The sequence below is a fragment of the Rhamphochromis longiceps genome, linkage group LG15 (assembly GCF_057381845.1).
Source record: "Rhamphochromis longiceps isolate RC_006_pf linkage group LG15, R_longiceps_female_GT1.1, whole genome shotgun sequence".
NCBI lineage: Eukaryota > Metazoa > Chordata > Actinopteri > Cichliformes > Cichlidae > Rhamphochromis > Rhamphochromis longiceps.
The window spans coordinates 43988042-44005918 of NC_140571.1; the positions used below are offsets into that span (position 1 = coordinate 43988042).

General features: G+C 38.8%; 2 protein-coding genes across 4 annotated transcripts; one reads left to right on the plus strand and one right to left on the minus strand.

Annotated features, from left to right (window-relative positions):
* LOC146653298 (uncharacterized) overlaps nucleotides 1-17877 on the minus strand; it is a 286034-nt gene that overhangs the window by 37942 nt on the left and 230215 nt on the right.
* LOC146653299 (uncharacterized) lies at nucleotides 79-5475 on the plus strand. 4 transcript variants are annotated; one of them, XM_085382022.1, is made up of 10 exons: nucleotides 79-166; nucleotides 363-516; nucleotides 2069-2222; nucleotides 2649-2785; nucleotides 3131-3224; nucleotides 3527-3644; nucleotides 3783-4006; nucleotides 4136-4307; nucleotides 4487-4614; nucleotides 5103-5475. In XM_085382022.1, the coding sequence occupies exons 1-10, from the start codon at nucleotides 79-81 to the stop codon at nucleotides 5418-5420; spliced, it is 1587 nt and encodes a 528-aa protein (XP_085238148.1). In that variant the 3' UTR covers nucleotides 5421-5475. The 4 variants fall into 4 exon arrangements, with proteins under 4 accessions (XP_085238148.1, XP_085238151.1, XP_085238149.1 ...); XM_085382025.1 differs by having other exon boundaries at nucleotides 4136-4305; nucleotides 4521-4614; XM_085382023.1 differs by having other exon boundaries at nucleotides 363-512; nucleotides 2077-2222.

Below are 17877 nucleotides of genomic sequence, written 5' to 3' on the forward strand. Positions count from 1 at the left end.
TGTGTGTGTTTTGTTCAATTTTGCAAGTATTTGTAATAAATCTGATTATTTAACAATATCCTTTTCATATCATGAAGGATGCAAGCTGTGCGTGTAAAGTATAGAGAACAACAAAAGTACATCTGTTTTGAGGGCCAACTGACCTACACATCGTTTTTGGAATGTGGTGAGTAAAAAAATCAAAGTTTCCAGTGTGTTTCATAGCTTGTGTGAATCAGTCAAGCTTTAGGGATGGTGCTATAATAGCTGCTATACCAAATGTTTAGGCTTTTTTTCTGGTTCAGTTTATGTAATTTCACTTTTTTTTTGCCTTGTTCTGGTATTAATTTCAAATGTATAATGCAATTTTATAATGTTCACAGTTGCCAAGAAGTTCAACATTCCAAACTTGGACTTCAAAGTTTTTGATGACTCAAAGACTGAAGTTGATGAGGATGTTTTTGATTTCCTTATGAAAAAACAAAACCTTGGTGTGCTAGAGATTTGTCAAGCACAAGGTCCAAATCCAGATGGTAAGTATCTTGGAATGTCATCATCATCGTCATTTTTAAACTTTTAATTGACCGGGTAGTGGGGAGAGAAACCACAGTCCAGTTTATTTCCTGGTTGCAAGTTGAGAGGGTGTGAGCAGTTACGTAACACAGTCAGTTGTCCTATCAAATTACTTGGTCCAAATATTAAGATTGGCCAAACTTTTTTCAGGATCCCACGGGAATGGAATAATGATGAGTTTCTATCCCTGATGGAATTTTTAACAGTTTAATGTCCCATCAGCTTGGTAACAGCATTTTAACTTAACCCTCCTGCCATCCTTTAAAAAACTCACACCCATCACCCTAGGGACCATTCTCAGCCACGCCATAAAAAGACCATATATCCATATTTTATTCCACTTTAAATTAGCCAACCTTGTAAAACTACTTCTCCCTGAAATATTCATGTAAAGTTTTAATTATATTTTCGTTGTTTTAACCCTTCAAATCCCAGTGTTATTACATGAGCGCCCTGTGTTATAAGCCCCAAAAACCAAAAAACGAAACTAAATATTTCCACAAAAAACCAGTTGAAGTAATATGTGATTGTCATTATAAGTAGGCCTTTAGATGGACCAAAGATTGGCACCAACATACATTTTGACCTGCCATTATTTTTTTTGCATTTTTTTTGCAATTTAAAAATTAAAACTTCAAGGCCCTGAGTCTTCATTGACATCCAAGAAAAGAAGAAAAAATAAAATCATATGATGATAATTTGGGGTTGAAAAATAGCGTTTATAATGGAAGTCAATGGGCAGAAAATGGTCCCCAGGGTGATGGGTGTGGGGATTTCTGCTGCTCAGCCATTTTAGGCTGATTTAAGGAATTCACACTGGAATATTAACATTGACAGGTAAAAACTATCCTGTGGCAAGTTTGGTTATATTCCACTGAACACAGTGGAAATGGCAGCCATTTAACACATAGCAGTGGCACAAAAAGGTCCCAAGAAGGCAGGAAGGTTAAGCAAAGAAAAATCTAACATCTGCAGAAAGGTAAATGTCACTAGAATCACTCAATCACTGAGCCACTGTGTCATTCATGCTTTAAGTCCTGGCTAGTAGAACATGTTCTGTGTAAGGCAAGCTAATAAATTTACTGAATTGTTTTCAAATAATCCTATATTTTGCTGGGTACTACAATGTTTATGATTGTGTAAATAACACTAACCATCATACAAACTTAAACAAGAAGGCAAGAAGACATGAAACACTAAACATATAAAGGCTAATTTACATCATGGAGCCCTGCTCTCAAAAACTGACATGGATTTAACTATTTCTGAAGCTGGATTTAAGAAATAACTGCTAAACATTTAAAAAGATTTTCTGTTTGTTATGGAATGTGATGTCATGTGGTTGGTTGTGACTAATAAACTTAAATTAGTTTATGTTATCGATTCTGTCACTCATTGGCTAAAACAGGAACATCAAGGCACTACAACTAAAAATCTTCAACACTGCTCACTCATAAAGCACTTTACAAACCCAGCTACATGAACCTCATTGTTGCAGTCAGGGGCAGCACAAAAGTGACCTCTATAATTTTTATGATTTGATAGATTCTTCTGCAAGCACCTCCTTTACCAGTTCCAGTGGAGAAATTGAAGTGGACTCTGATGACACCATATTATTGGAACACAGTCCTACAACAAGACGGAGAGCTGACGACACTTCTCTTGCCCGAGTAAGCTATGTAGTTTGCTGTATACCCTTTCAGAAAGTTGACACAAATTTGAATATATTATATGTATTATTATCACTGTCATAAAAGCACAAGATTCTGCTGTCTTTCCTTCAGCACAGGTCTGCAAATTGTAGACCAGATCGGCAACATAAAAAGTTAGTGTGCTTGAGAGACAGACAAATTTAAGGGTAATTATTTGTGCTTTTTAACAGAACTTTAGGTGGCTTTGAAGCACAGTGATCATGAATATCTAATGAACCTCAATTCTATACTAAAACATACTTTAAAAAAAATAACATGTATTCGTGACTATAGACCTTTGATTTGATCTAGAACGAACCTGAAAGCTTTTTTAGTATCACAAGAAAAATATTTATGATATATTGATTATATATTATTATATCGCTCTATTTTACTGTAACTTAGATGGTTGAAGATGTTCTAAAGAACAAACCAGGAGGAGAGAGGATCATCAATGAGTATGCCCGGACAAAAAGCCTAACGGATAGCAGACGGCGTGACATGGTCAAGATATTAGTTGCACATATGACAAGTGAACATGGGTATGCTGACATAGTTATTTCATAAGTATATATATGATAAATTCATTTATCATTTTAAGTGTGCGTGTTAGTCCCCATAGAGAAATAGTTCCTCTGCATTTAACCCATTCACCCAGTGAAGCAGTGGGCAGCCGCCAGTGCAGCGCCCGGGGAGCAGTGTGTAAGGACGGTACCTTGCTCAGGGGTACCTCAGGGTAGCCGTTCAGTGGAGTCGAACCCCCGACCTTCCGATCATGGGGCCACCACTCTACCTACTGAGCTATCCCTGCCCTGCTGTCATTTATTCATTCATTTATTTTCTTAGAGGTGGTATTTAGACTTTCAACTTTGTGTTTGTCTGTGTAGGACAAGTCCTTCAAGACGTGTTAAAGAGAAATATGCAAAGGGTATCATCACGTTGTTCCCATACCTGGCTGATCCTAGGAGCAGGCTGGGCTATGTAAGTACAAAAAAGAATAAGTTCAAACAATTTACTTTTCACTCGTGAATGTAAGACATTTTTCAGGCATGAAATATATGTAGAATTTACTTAACAGTTTGGCTCTGGATTGAGTAAAGCTGAAGATGTTTTTCTTTTCGCAGGACTTTCCTCTGTGCTGCCTTTTCTTAACTCTCATTATTTAAATCCCTTTAGAGTTCAGCGCTCCAGTCCCGAGCAAGGGAGCTCAATTGCTGCAATTTTCAGATTGAAAGTGTAAATATATTTTAACATGTTAATTAAAATATTTCATTTAATTTTAGGAGCATTTTTACAATGCAGAAGATGGGAGTGGGTATCTGGCTTGGAGATTGAAGTTTATCCAAAAGGAAGCTTCTAATGGACAAAACAAGACTCCCAGAATGTCAAAAACGCAAATGGGTATGTGATATTGTTAGTAGTTATAATTCAAGTCTCACTCATCTGGAGACTAAACTGCATGCATGAAAATTCTAGCTGAGTTCTCAAGCCTTGTAGGACATGGTGTCACTTTTTTGTCTTATTCATATCCACTGTTAGGGGGCCCAACATCTGATAGAGACTGTTTCAGAGAAGACAACTGCCTAATGACAGACAGCTTGTGTTCTGAGGCTATTGCACTGATGAAACATACAGCTGATGAAGGAATTGTTATGATGAAGATGAAGCAGACCTTCAACTATCGCCAAAAGATGATTCATGATCCAGTGAAGTCATCTGATATCTTTTTGGACTTCCCAAGATTCCTGGATATAGGAGGATTAGTATGTTTATCTTACCTTCAACTTCCCTCACTGTTACATTTATAAGTTGAGGTGCATCTGAGAAAAAAGTGAGCATAAAAGTTGTTTGATACAAGGAGTTTCAAAAACTTAATTTCATCTCTTCTGCAGATTGAACAAGATTTTACTTTGATGTTCGATGAAGCCACCTCTGTGAAGTTCCTGGAGAAGTGGCCCACTATCTACAAGCAGAAAGTCCTCAAACAAAGCCGTGGTCTCACGCAATCAGATGACCTTCAGTACCTTGTGCAAAATGCTGAATGCACAATAGAAGTGGAAAATGGTGAGATAAAATAAATGGAATTTTATTGTTATGTTTTAATTGGAGCATTTGAAAGTGTAACACCGTCACCTGCTGTCGCTTTTTTTTTTTTCCAAAACTTTATAATGTAAGTGTTAACACAGTTGCAGATAACGTGTTTTGGCAGCTAATTATTGTTTCCAATTTACTTATGTTTCCAGGATGGGACAGTGACATGTCATCCATTTTGATCCTTGTACACCTGTTACCACCATCACCTCATGGCCGCAAGAGACCAGGAAAGCTCTCAGCCAGACAAGCCTGTGACCATCTTGTCAAGTTTGTCAAGGTAAAGTTACAGTAAAGGAAACATAACTAGTTATATTTACATTGATAACAATATTTCAGACGAACTAAAAGGTGTATGTTTAAATACAACTATGAATTTAGTCATTACCAAGAGATGTATACAGCTCAGTCAACCAGCCTTTATGTCTTCCACAACCATATGTAGGCTGTATTTGCAACATCACACATTTCTTTTATCACTTGAGTAAAGTACACAAACAACAAGTCATTCCAAACTTTAAGTTCATTGTAAATAGAAATGCTACAATTTCAACAAATTAACTGTCATGGTAATTAACATATTTATATAGATTATATCTGCATATAGAGTTTTGTAGATATACAGATAACAGATACTAGTTTTGACAAGCTAGTAGTTAAAATTGAACTAGTTTTGTCTGTTTTGTATCTGTCCTTAATTCTGTCAGCTTCTTGTTTTTTAACCGAAGTCTTATCATGTTGGAACGTTTATCTGTCTTTGTGTCACAGACAGGAACTAGCATCCAGGGGCATCTCGATGGCATCACAGAGAGCCTTCAACCATACCTTCTTGCAGTGGGCACTCAGAGGAATGTGATTCACAAGTACTTCATTGTGATAGACAAACATGCAGTACCTTGTAAGTCACCAGGCTCTCTTGCTTGTTTTGATGAGCTTTTCAAAGCTCACTTTGTCTTTGGTACGTCATATGACCACGATCTGGTCAATATGTACAACTTCCTGCAGACCACCATTTACGAGATAGATGTTGATACAACCAAAGTGAATCCTAGGGTTGCAGAGTTGAGGGCTCGGATGCTGCGTTGAATATTTTTTTTTCTACTAAGAGTGTTGAGCTGGAATGTTTTGTTTCATTTGCAAGAGGTCCCAGACAAATGCTACTTCCTTGATAAAGCATTTCAAAGTGATCCATGGACTCTGTTCTGGTAAGACTCTTCGTCTTAAATGTGGCCAGTTTGGTTGTGCTCAAGTTTATGGCACATTTTCTGGGTTCAAGTTTTGTGTACAAGAGATGGACCTCATGTAATTTGTGTTGAAGAGCTTTTCTGTTGTAAAGCATTTGATTTACAGGTGTCATACAGTGATAGTGATTCCAGTTTTTATATTGTACCATACTGTTTCCTGTGAACAATAAAGGTGGCTGTTAAAATATAAATAATTTCTGATTTATTTATTGTACCTTGCAGTGAATGATAATACATAGAGGGCGAAATAAAGTCATATATTTTTCTTCTTTTAATTCTATTTAGAGTAAAATTTAGTTGTATGTAAAATTTTAATTCTATTTGGAGTGAAAATGTTGTTCTATTTGAAATAAATTAGAATTCAATTCTGAGTAAAATTCTGCTCTATTTAGAATAAAATACTATGTAGAGTAAAATTCTGTTCTACTCAGAGTAAAATTAGGGTGGAGTTGTTTTTATTTTATACTAAACTGAGTAAATTATCATCATGTGTATTAAAATATTTGCACTGAATAGAGTAGATTTAACTCTGAAAGTTTAACTCTACCGTAAGAGTAAACTTTACTCCATTTAGACTGGGACCAAATACTGTCTTTTTTAGAGTAAAATTTTTTTCAATTTGAGTAAAATTTACTCAGTGAATTATACTGTGCAGGTGCTGCTAGGGCGAGACAGACGTCTCAGGGAGTCCTTTAGTGCTGCAGGCAAGGTGTTCAAATAGCCACAACTTCAGGTCTTTTATTTCTATATGATAATTCTGCATTATTAAGTGATAAGAACAAGTAGTCTGATGTCCTGTAATCATTATGAAGCTATATTATTGTATTATTATTACAATTACACAATACAATTATATATGGTATAACGAAATACAATGAAGCATTAAGTTTTGTACAAAGTATCGGTATCGGATCAGTATCGTCGATACCACTTATAGGTAATACTATTTACTAGGGGTGCAACGATACTCGTATCGATATTGAACCGTTCGATACAGTGCTTTCGGTTCAGTACGCATATGTATCGAACAATACAAAATTTTTAATTTATTTTATCAACTTTCCTTCTGACGATGCTGTCTGTGTTGAGCGCTCAGTGGATCTGCGCTTGACAGTGCAGCCTAGGCGGAGTAGTCGAACGCAGATTCACTGAGCGCAGCGCAAGCTAGCGAGACAGAAGTTAAGCTCTCCTTGCAACATGGCAAATTGAACCTCCCCCACCCTCATTCAGATTTGGCGTTTGGAACTATTTTGGTCTTCATGTGACGTATGACCCTGAAGGTAAGCGCGTCATGGACTAAAGTAAAACAGTATGTTGGATGTGCCACGCAGTGCTCAATTACATGGGTGGGAGCTAGTGTGTTAGCGCAGTTAGCTCGTTAACGTGTTGGCCGTCCAGCCCCATGCACGGGGCGATCCGCGGTAGCTTGTTAACGGAGATTTGCCGTGTTGTGGCGTTAAGGTCATTTCAACGAGATTAACGCTGACAGCACTAGTGGGAACACAACGAATATGACTGCACATTTACTCCGACATCATCCTAGTGCAAAGACAAGTGGAAGCAGACAAAAACAACAAGCACGCATGCTACAAACTTTACCCGAGTCATTTAGACAGCCGTTAGCACAGGATTCTCCTTATGGGGACCTGATATGTTTAATATGCTGCTGAGAATATAGCCCAGAAGAAGCGTATAGTATAGCTTTTATTTTGAAAGAGCCATTTCTCTGTAATAAACTCTCTTTTCCAAAGATGAGGGATTCCTCCATCAGATAGATTTATTATTTTGTTGTTTCAGCAACATTAAATTTAAAAACTGTACTTTTGAGTTAAAATATATTTTTATAATTTTAATAAATGACAAATTAAAAAAGCATGAACATTTTTTGTATCGAAAAACTATCGAACCGTGACACCAAAGTATCGAACTGAACCGAACCGTGAATTTTGTGTATCGTTGCACCCCTAGTATTTACATGATAAATGTGTTTTTTCTACATGTAAGCCAGCCTTCTGGCTTCTAGCTGGTTCGTTCAGTTACAGACTATGAGCCGTGTTTGGTGATGCTGATAAAGTGTGGCAAGAGTAAAGGTGCTACAGTCAACGCACACACTACTCGTGGCAATCAGGTGCAAAACTTCACTTTAAACCTGCAGAGACAAAGACAAAGCAAAAGGCACAGCATGAAAGATGATGTTACCTTCATGTGCTGCATCTTGATGCTTTTTGATTCAGTATTTTGCTACTTTTTCAGTAACGGTGTTGTCAGTGTAATATTTTTTTAGATTTTAAACTTGATGGTTGAAATTACTAGTTTGATCTCTATTATTTAATTACAATCTGATGCATTCTAGGGAATATTTTGGCTTTTCACAGCAAGCTGAGTGCTGGAGATTGATAAATGAATTGATAAAACATGAATTTCATTCACATCTGTGGTATCGGTTTCATGCTATACACATTGTTATTGTGTGTTCCATGCTGTGTGTGTCATGTCAATGCCATGTTGTCAGTATTCTCTGTTGTCTGCTCTGTTGTGTACACTGAGAGAAAAGTCCAATTCCTTTATATGTGCAAACATACTTGGTCAAAAAATGCCCCCAAATAACACCAACAGTCAGATGAGCCCCTGTGAACAAGCGCTTTGGCAACAGTAGGAAGGAAAAGAAGAGTGCTTCCTCTTTCTTCTCCTAACTTTTCAGTGCAGTCACAAAGAGGATTTGGCAGGAATTAGGACATTAGGACATTTGCCTATTTGCACTACTCTGCCTGGTTTACACTCAATGTCATTTACCCTTACCTGAATATTGTATATTGTATATTGCATAGCTTTCTTGTTAATTTGTATTGTATTTATTTATTTAAATTTTTACTTTTTAATTATTTTATTTGCATTTTTTAATCACTCTCTTATATTTAAATGTTCATTTGCTATTTCATCTAGGGTTTCAGAGTAACGAAATTTCTATTCTCTGTATGTCCTGTACATGTGGCAGAATTGACAAATAAAGTTGACTTTGACTTTGACTTTGATAAAATACAGATGACATTTTTAAAAAGACAGATTATTAAGGCTAAAACCACAGACAAATGAAAGTAGGGCAAGAGAAAATCTGAGACAGTAGGAGATAAACAAACATGCTTTACTTCTAAAGACTTGAAGGCCTGATATTTCTTTTTCACATCATACTGGTCAGTGATGAACACTGCTCCAACTGTAGACACAGCTGTGGTCAAGCCTTTTGTGCCTCTCTGAGCCACAACTTCTTCAGTGGACTGACCCAGCCACAGAAGTTGCAGTTTTGAGCCACTGAGGGTAAACAGGAGTAAGCACTCACTCACACTCGCCCCTGGGCAGGGCCACCTCCTCCTCCAGCTCCTCACACCTGGAGCTGATTGCAGGCAATCAAGGCAGAGGGATTTAAGTCTCACGCTGATGCTCATTCACCACCAGTTAGTCATCGACCCAGTTGGTAGCTGACTCTCATGTTTCAAGCTCTCTTTGTGATTTACCTTACTAACCTCACTTACTAACAGTGTTGGTCAAGTTACTTGAAAAAAGTAATCAGTAACTAATTACTGATTACTTCCCCCAAAAAGTAATCCCGTTACTTTACTGATTACTTATTTTCAAAAGTAATTAATTACTTAGTTACTTTTTAAAAACACGATTTACAACCTGAAGAGGTGATAAAGCGATAGATCGTTCAGCCCAATTCTACTTTTTCTGCATAATCCATCATACAAAATGTAATCAAATGGAAAAGTCTCTTTTTAAAACTTTTATAGTTTTATTAATTTTAATCTTTTAACTTTATGCATCAAGCAAAAATTTAATTATATGCAACATTCTCTGACTGGAAGAAATTTGTTTAATATTTAAACCTATTTTCTGCACATTCCAGCACATAAAATATTTTTTTTTTTTGTGTTTACACTCACTCTTTCAAATAGATGCAAGTAAAACACAGCAGAAAATAAATAAAATCAAAGACTAGCGGTCCTGTTGCTCTATTTTCACCTGTACAGCAGGAGTTGGGTAGGCGGAGGTTTACCCTGGTGCAGGTGTGCCGCAGCGGTCAGTGGAAGGATACGGCAGTTTCTCTGTGAATTTTCCATTACGTCATAGCGCACTCGGAGCTTGCTTGGAAGTTTAGGGTTTTTTTTCGCTGTAAAAAGAAGTTTTCTTCCCACGCACAATGCTAATGGACACTAATGTTTTTGTCACTTTTTATGGAATCAAACTCAAAGTAAGGTCAGTACTTCCACGCTTTAAACGCTGCACGCTCATACTCTCTCCCACAATCATATATGATCCATTGTTGATCTGCACACAGCTGTTGTCACAACCGTAGCACTCGCTTACGTCACTGTCATGAGACATTCTCGCAAAAAAATCACGGTTTTAGTAACGCAGTAACGCAGCGTTCCTACGGGAAAGTAACGGTAATCTAATTACCGTTTTTGCAATAGTAATCCCTTACTTTACTAGTTACTTGAAAAAAGTAATTGGATTACAGTAACGCGTTACAAGTAACGCGTTACTGCCCATCTCTGCTTACTAACCTCACTTTCTTGTGCTACAGTTCCTGGACTCACCTTGTCTTAGACCTCTGCTTCACTCTGTGCTCCACCTGCCTCCCCTCCTGCACCCAGGTCAGCTTTTCCACACCGCTCAGCTCACCCCGGATTCTTTTGTCCACGTTTTCAAGTCCAGTCTAACTAATAAACATTTTTTAAAAGCACTCTGTCTCTGCCCTGGGTTTCTGCACCTGAGTCCAGTTTTGGTGCTGACCTCTCGGTCCCGTGACAGAGTGTTTACTTTGCATGATGCTCTTATATTTTATAGATATTTTGACAGCATACTAGTATGTCAGTGTTACTACTTTGCCTGATTTATTGTGCATTGTCTTTCTTCTGCTAGCCTCTGTAATTCTTCTCAAACATGGCTTTGAGTGAGTACAATCATTGCTGGGTAAAGACCAGGAAAGCCTGTTCAATACATTCTGCATGATAAATATTTGTAATATTGTTTTGTGGGTTTTTATTTCAGATTGCATGATATTTTGTTGATCACATCACCACACCTATTCTTTAAATCACTGAACAGTTCTGTCCTGCAGAGCATTATTACTTCAGTGACTGAGAGCAACAAAATGGACATTTATATAAATTAAAATGCAGGAACTATTATCATAAAAGCTTCGTGAAAATGGTGATGGTTTCCTAAACGGCTTCAGTCATTAAGGCATAAAAAACACATCCTCAGATGTCATTACAGTTTTTGCCCGTTGCTTGAACACATTTGGCAAAACGTCGCTCATTGTGCCAAAACTCTAAACACAAGTAAACATGACACAACACTGGGAAATATACCATACACATCTGTGCCAAAATGAAACTCCACTCCCAAAACCTAAACTCTGCTGTCAAAACCTAACATTCCTCTGTCAAAATGTAACTCTGTTGACAAAATGACACATACTTGCATCATATGCAAACACTTACAGATCAGGGGGAACACACTAGTCTTCTTTACATAAAACACTGCAGTCCTTGATTTCCATTGTGTATTCAGAAGGCACATTTACAGGAGACACATTTCCAAACAACCAAAAACGCAAATAGACCTACTCAATAGTGTACATCGCAGTACCATGAATTCAGATAAAGCAAAAAAAACAAAAACAAAAAAAAAACCATAATACAGTAATAGAAAAAACACTATACTGTAAACAAAAAATCATGACAATTGTGCATAAGTGGGCTCATGGATCCCGCCGTCTGTTGGGGTCTGGCCACAGGACCTCATCAACATCGCAAGCAATGTCTTCTCCCGCTAGGCACTGGGGAAAATATCCTCTTCCATGTCAAAACCATCCATGGATTGCTGTCACCTGAATGTCGCCGCATTGCTCAGGTCGAATCCAGCTTCATCAATGAAAATGTATTCATGAGGCTGTGCAGCTCCATCCATGGCCAAGATTCTCTGAAAAAAAGGGGAACATATCACTGTACTACAGTGCTACACATACAGCACCCTCACCCCATCACACAGGTACCTGTGTAGCTCTCAGAATAGATCCATGTGGTACTGATATGGTACATATTCAGCTGCTACTGGACTTCACCAATACTCTATTGTAAATGTAAGGGACAGTTACACGTACCCGTACATATTCAGCTCGAAGTCCTTTGACCCTGTCACTGTTCCTCTCGAATGGGACTCTGTAGAGCTGCTTCATGGTGATGCTGTGTTTACCCAAGATGCGTCTGATGGTGGTGATGCTCACATGGTCTATGTTGCTGAACACTCGCCTGTCTGCAAGTATTTTCCGTCGTAGCTGGTGGAGACGGATGGCATTGTCTGCCCTCACTAGGTCCACAACAGCAAGTTCCTGCCGTTGTGTGAACAGGCGTTGGCGTCCTCCCCCAGAAGGTCTTCGAGTCATTCTAGAGAAATACAACCACATATTGTCATCGGTTTGCTTATTTTTCTTACAGTACTTCACTGTATATACTGTATCATCCACTGTACAACACTGTACTTCAATATAAGTAATCATGGTATGTTTCACAGAAACTACCACTTTGGCTGCAAAAGGAGCATTAGCACCCCGTACACTTGATATGGTAATGTGATATACTGTAGAACAGTGCTATAAAACCATCTGAGTAGAGCAGAAGGTATGGAGGTGAAGACATACCTGTTTTCTAGTCGGAATGTTCGTATTACAGATGCCACTGTGAAGCGGCTTAGATGTGGGTGGACTCTCTGCCCAGCTTCCCTCATAGTCAGGCCGTGGTTGATGACATGGTCCACCAAAGTTGCTCTTATTTCATCAGAAATATGGGTCCGTTCATGGCCTCTTCGGCCTTCTCCTCCTCTTCCTCCTCCTCCTCTACCTCTTCCTCTTCCTCTTGCTCTCCCTCCATCCATGCTTGCAAAGTTCTTGAAATGGCTACGCTGAGGGCTTTTTGTAGTTGGCTAATTGGTGTTCGGTTTTGCAAGTACGTGCCTTCAGGTGTGTATTTGAGTGGTTGCAATTATCCGATGTGTCTTGTATTTTGGATACATGTGTTTTCCGAATGGCACCCTGAGATTTCATTTTGTGAGCGAAGTGTCTTATGTATGAAATAGAGTGTAGCATGCAGGACCATGTGTGTTGCATAAAGGGGTAGGTGTGTTGCATAAAGGAGTAGGAGTGTTGCATAATTGGTACTGGGGTGCAAAGCAGCGCTTTTGTTTAAGGTATGGGTACATGTGTTTGAGGTATGGTAACAAAAGCTTCACGTTGTGTTACTTTAGTCTGAGCATGGGTTTATAGTGTTCAAGCAACGGGCAAAAACTGTAACAGGAAACGACTTCAGATAAAATCCTGTTTCTGTTGCCATCAGTACATTCATTTTCTTCACTACCCACTGTAATCGCATCAAAGCTTCTGCATTTGTCTTCAAAATTAGTATGTCTCTCTCACAACACACACACTCACACACACAGCCACACACACACACATAGCAGGTGCATACACTTCCCAGTGACAGGCCTCACAGGACGTGTCACAGTGATACCGTCTCTGTCCTTTAGGGCAGTGGAGGGGACATACATTAATTAAACCAGTCTGCAGCTGATTTGGTGTGTATGGGTGTGTGTGTGTGTGTATGGGTGCGTGTGTGCGTGTGTGTGTATGGGTGCGTGTGTGTGTGTGTGTGTGTGTGTGTGTGTGTATCGGTTCGTGTGTGTGTGTGTGTGTGTGTGTGTGTGTGTGTGTGTGTGTGTATCGGTTCGTGTGTGTGTGTGTGTGTGTGTGTGTATGGGTGCGTGTGTGCGTGTGTGTGTATGGGTGCGTGTGTGTGTGTGTGTGTGTGTGTGTGTGTGTGTGTGTGGGTGTGTGTATAGGGCTTTGGAGCGTGATGTCACGGGGGGTGGGCGTGGAAAGGATTTTGGCCCGATCCGCCATTTTGGGGGTCTAGCGCAAGTGAAAAGGGAGCGAAGTCACACACACCAGCCATGGTTTGTATTTGCTGTGTGGTCGGCTGCAATGTTCGATCACACGACCGGCAAGAGAATAAGCTTGAAAATTGTTTATCTTTTCATTCTTTCCCAACCTGGAAGCAACATGAGGCAGCTCGTGTATTGATGTTACCAAACAAAGGCGTCCAGCCTGGATAGCAGCTGTGAGACGAGCTGACGTGCAGTTCTCTTCCATCTCCAAATATCTGTTGGTGCTCCAGACATTTTCATTCCGGTAAGTTCTAAATATGTTCATATCACTCTTTATAGCCTATTAGTTTTATTTTCTATGCGCTCTGAGGTCATAGCAAATTAGAACAAACATCCTACTGAGTGATTTTGCAGAACTACCTTCTATCTATAGAGATGCTAATTATTTGGCATTATTGCAGCAAACCAGCCCATGAAATGGATGAAACATCGTGACTGGGTTCCAGCGCTACACAAGGGACCTGCTGCAAACAGACCACCATGCCAATCAGATTACTTCTTCCATGTGAGGGTGAAGAGGTGACCCTCCTGGATAAGATGGTGAAGGTTTGCTGCGTTTTGGTGAACAGTGTGATAATAAAACCAGGGAAGAATGAAACCTGCTCCTGTTAAATATTCTTAAGTCTTGTGCTGTTAAAATTGCTGTATTTTTTTCAAAAGATACAGTAAATAATGTTAGTAGTGGGTGATGTCATGTAAACACTCATGATTTTGTGTAAACATTTTGTCATTTGTAAACTATAAATGACATCATCATTGTAACTGATGTGATGTTCTATAAGGTGGTTTCAATAAAAAAAAAAAAAGAGGCAAAAATTAGTTTGTTTCTTTATTCAACTTTTGAACAGTGGGACTCAGTCAGTATATATTCAGTAAATGCAAATTATTTACACGGCAGTGCACTACAGGCATAAATCTAGACCCCTAGATAAAACATTATGGGTCATTCCCACAACCCACAGCTTTACTGTGTTCCAGCAAAGTATCCAATAGCAGTGACAACTCCTCCAAAGTAGCAGGTGGGGTTTTTCTGTTTTGAGGACGGCTCCTTTTACCTGTCACTACAGATGGTCTGTTTATGTTTTGATCAAGAGCCTTTTTTTGGGCAGCTGAAGAGGAGAAGTCTATCTTATGGCCAACCTCTGGCTGTATCTTGGTCATATTACCCAGCAAAACCCAGTATGCAGGTTCATCTGTAACAGTCCTTGTGCCACGGATCAACACTGTTGCTTCTACATTAAACAGAAGAGCAGCGACATGGCTGCAGGTCTCTGCGACTCCGGCCATACAGGTGCAGTGGGCGGCTTCAACCTTCCCTGTGATGCTCACAGTGACCCATGGCTGCAATGCTGGTTCATTCAGTCTTTGAGAGTGCAGGACCTGAAACACACACAGACAAAGTTCATTTAAAGACAAGAACTATGAGCCAAGGCTGACGTAAATGTTCAAATTCAAATTTTATTTGTCACGTACACAGTCATACACAGTACGATATGTAGTGAAATGCTTGGTGAAATGTGTTTTATCTACTTTATCATAAATGTAACAAAGTGTTTAGAAAGTTAGCACATACATGTAATTTTTCATTTCTTTATGTGTCCATCTATAGAACGCTGCATGTTATAGTGTAAATCTGCCTGCAGAAAATGAACCTAAAGTATGTACCGGTAATGCAAGGATGTCATCACTTTAGAGATGGAGAAAGCATAAAGTGACAATTATGAATCCCTTAATATGATAAGGAGATTCTGCAGGTCATTGATCAATATATAAAATTAAAATAAATTGTATTTTTAGTGACACAAGATACAAACATGGAAGCAAGATGTTTAATTAGGATTATTTATAATAAATATGAATAAATCATTGCAATTTCTTTAACCATAAAGAATAACAATCCTTCAGGAGAATGTCACATCAATGCACTGAACTCGCTATGTTATCCCTCTAACAGCCTCCACATGTTCTCACTGTAATTTCCCCTCATGAATGAATTTATGCTAATCTGAATGTTTGCAAGGAAATCAAACGCATTTCACTCGCAGTACTCGAGCTGACTTACCTTTGCTTGAATGACGACTTGTATGCGCTGATTCCACAGATAAGGTACGAAAATATGTCAGGCTACGTCAGTAGCGGTTGGTCTTCAGGGTTTCTACTCCACGGCCGTATTTCATACGGGTCCACATTTCCAATGCACGCTATTTTCTGCAAGTACCGCTGCTTCGCCTCTGAATGAAATCGGTCTCTATACAGTTCATTCTCTTTTGAGCTGCTTTTAAGCATCTTTCTTGTAGTCGTCGTTCCAACACAGTGTGTTTGGTTTGATTCGTAGACCCCGAAAATGGCGCTGCGCTCCCATAATGCATTGCGGCGTGACGTCAACTCCAAAGCCCTATGGGTGCGTGTGTGTGTGTGTGTGTATGGGTGTGTGTATGGGTGCGTGTGTGTGTGTGTGTGTGTGCGTGTGTGTGGGTGTGTGTGTATGGGTGTGTGTATGGGTGCGTGTGTGTGTGTGTGTGTGTGTATCGGTTCGTGTGTGTGTGTGTGTGTGTGTGTGTGTATCGGTTCGTGTGTGTGTGTGTGTGTGTGTGTGTGTGTGTGTGTGTGTGTGTATGGGTGTGTGTATGGGTGCGTGTGTGTGTGTGTGTGTATCGGTTCGTGTGTGTGTGTGTGTGTGTGTGTGTGTGTGTGTATCGGTTCGTGTGTGTGTGTGTGTGTGTGTGTGTGTGTGGTAGCCTGAAGGGAGATGGATTAGTTTCGCTGTAGTGGGGGAGGTAATGGTGGTGCACCTGGAATGACTAAAGAGGGTATAATGCTTGTGATGTTGTGGCCTTTGGCACTGGACTTAAATGGGCTGATTGTTAATTTTTTTCTTTTTAATGGCTAATCTCACAGGATTTCACAAACACACAGAAAACGGGGCAGAAATCAGTGGTCAGGAGCTGACGCACCACGTAAACACTCGACTTTGATTGGCTCTCTGAGGCAAACAGTATGGTCCTTACTGTTTGGTACAACAGGAGTAAAGACAGATAGCAGGTTTCATGAAGCCATTCAAATAATGCAAAGAATGAGTATATTTGGGACATTTTGTTCCATGATGTTTGGATAAATAACAGTTATGTCTGTTTCATAGATGAAATTGCTTTTCTTATTTTTGCTTGAGCTGATGTTACAGGAATGCCTGAAAGTATGTTTCAACTTTTTGTGTGAGTGCTCGTGGTAGGATGCTACAGGCGGTGATCAATTTTAAGATTCCTCTTTCATTTCATTCTTTCAAACTGGTGAAAACATTTATGTGTCTGTTTTACTCTGTATTGTCTGTTGGAAATTTATGGAAACTAGTGCAATTTTTTGGAGATAATAACTAATTTGGATCTTTTTATTCCCTGTGCTGCGCCTGTTAGGGGTCACCACATCTCCTCTGTATTTTCCTTTGTCACATCGACCCTTTCACACCCTTTCATAATACCTAATTTACATAAACAGAACATTTTAGAAAACTTGTAATGAAAACAAAGTAAGCAATCAAGTGGGGGAAGCTTTGTGATGATATCCATTAGTTAAAATCTCATCCAAACACACTGGTTTCTCATAAAAACACAGGAACTTTTACCATCATTTCACAATTTCTTCTGTAAATCGGAGCCAGAAAGCGACTGCAGCCACACCAATCCTTTATCTTTATTTCCCATCTTAAGATAATATTAATTTTAGAAAATTATATCTTTAAAAACAAAGATTATTGAGGGCTTTGAGAGTATTTGATGACTTATTGAGTGATTTAAACTAATTGAGTGATTTTTAAAAGAATCTTTGTATAAAAAATATTTTCAGATGTATCACAAGCAGTGTTGGTCAAGTTACTTGAAAAAAGTAATCAGTAACTAATTACTGATTACTTCCCCCAAAAAGTAATCCCGTTACTTTACTGATTACTTATTTTCAAAAGTAATTAATTACTTAGTTACTTAGTTACTTTTTAAAAACACGATTTACAACCTGAAGAGGTGATAAAGCGATAGATCTTTCAGCCCAATTCTACTTTTTCTGCATAATCCATCATACAAAATATAATCAAATGGAAAAGTCTCTTTTTAACTTGTTTTATTAGTTTTAATCTTTTAACTTTATGCATTAAGCAAACATTTAATTATATGCAACATTCTCTGACTGGAAGAAATTAGTTTAACATTTAAACCTATTTTCTGCACATTCCAGCACATAAAATAAAATATTTTTTGTGTTTACACTCAGTCTTTCAAATAGATGCAAGTAAAACACAGCAGAAA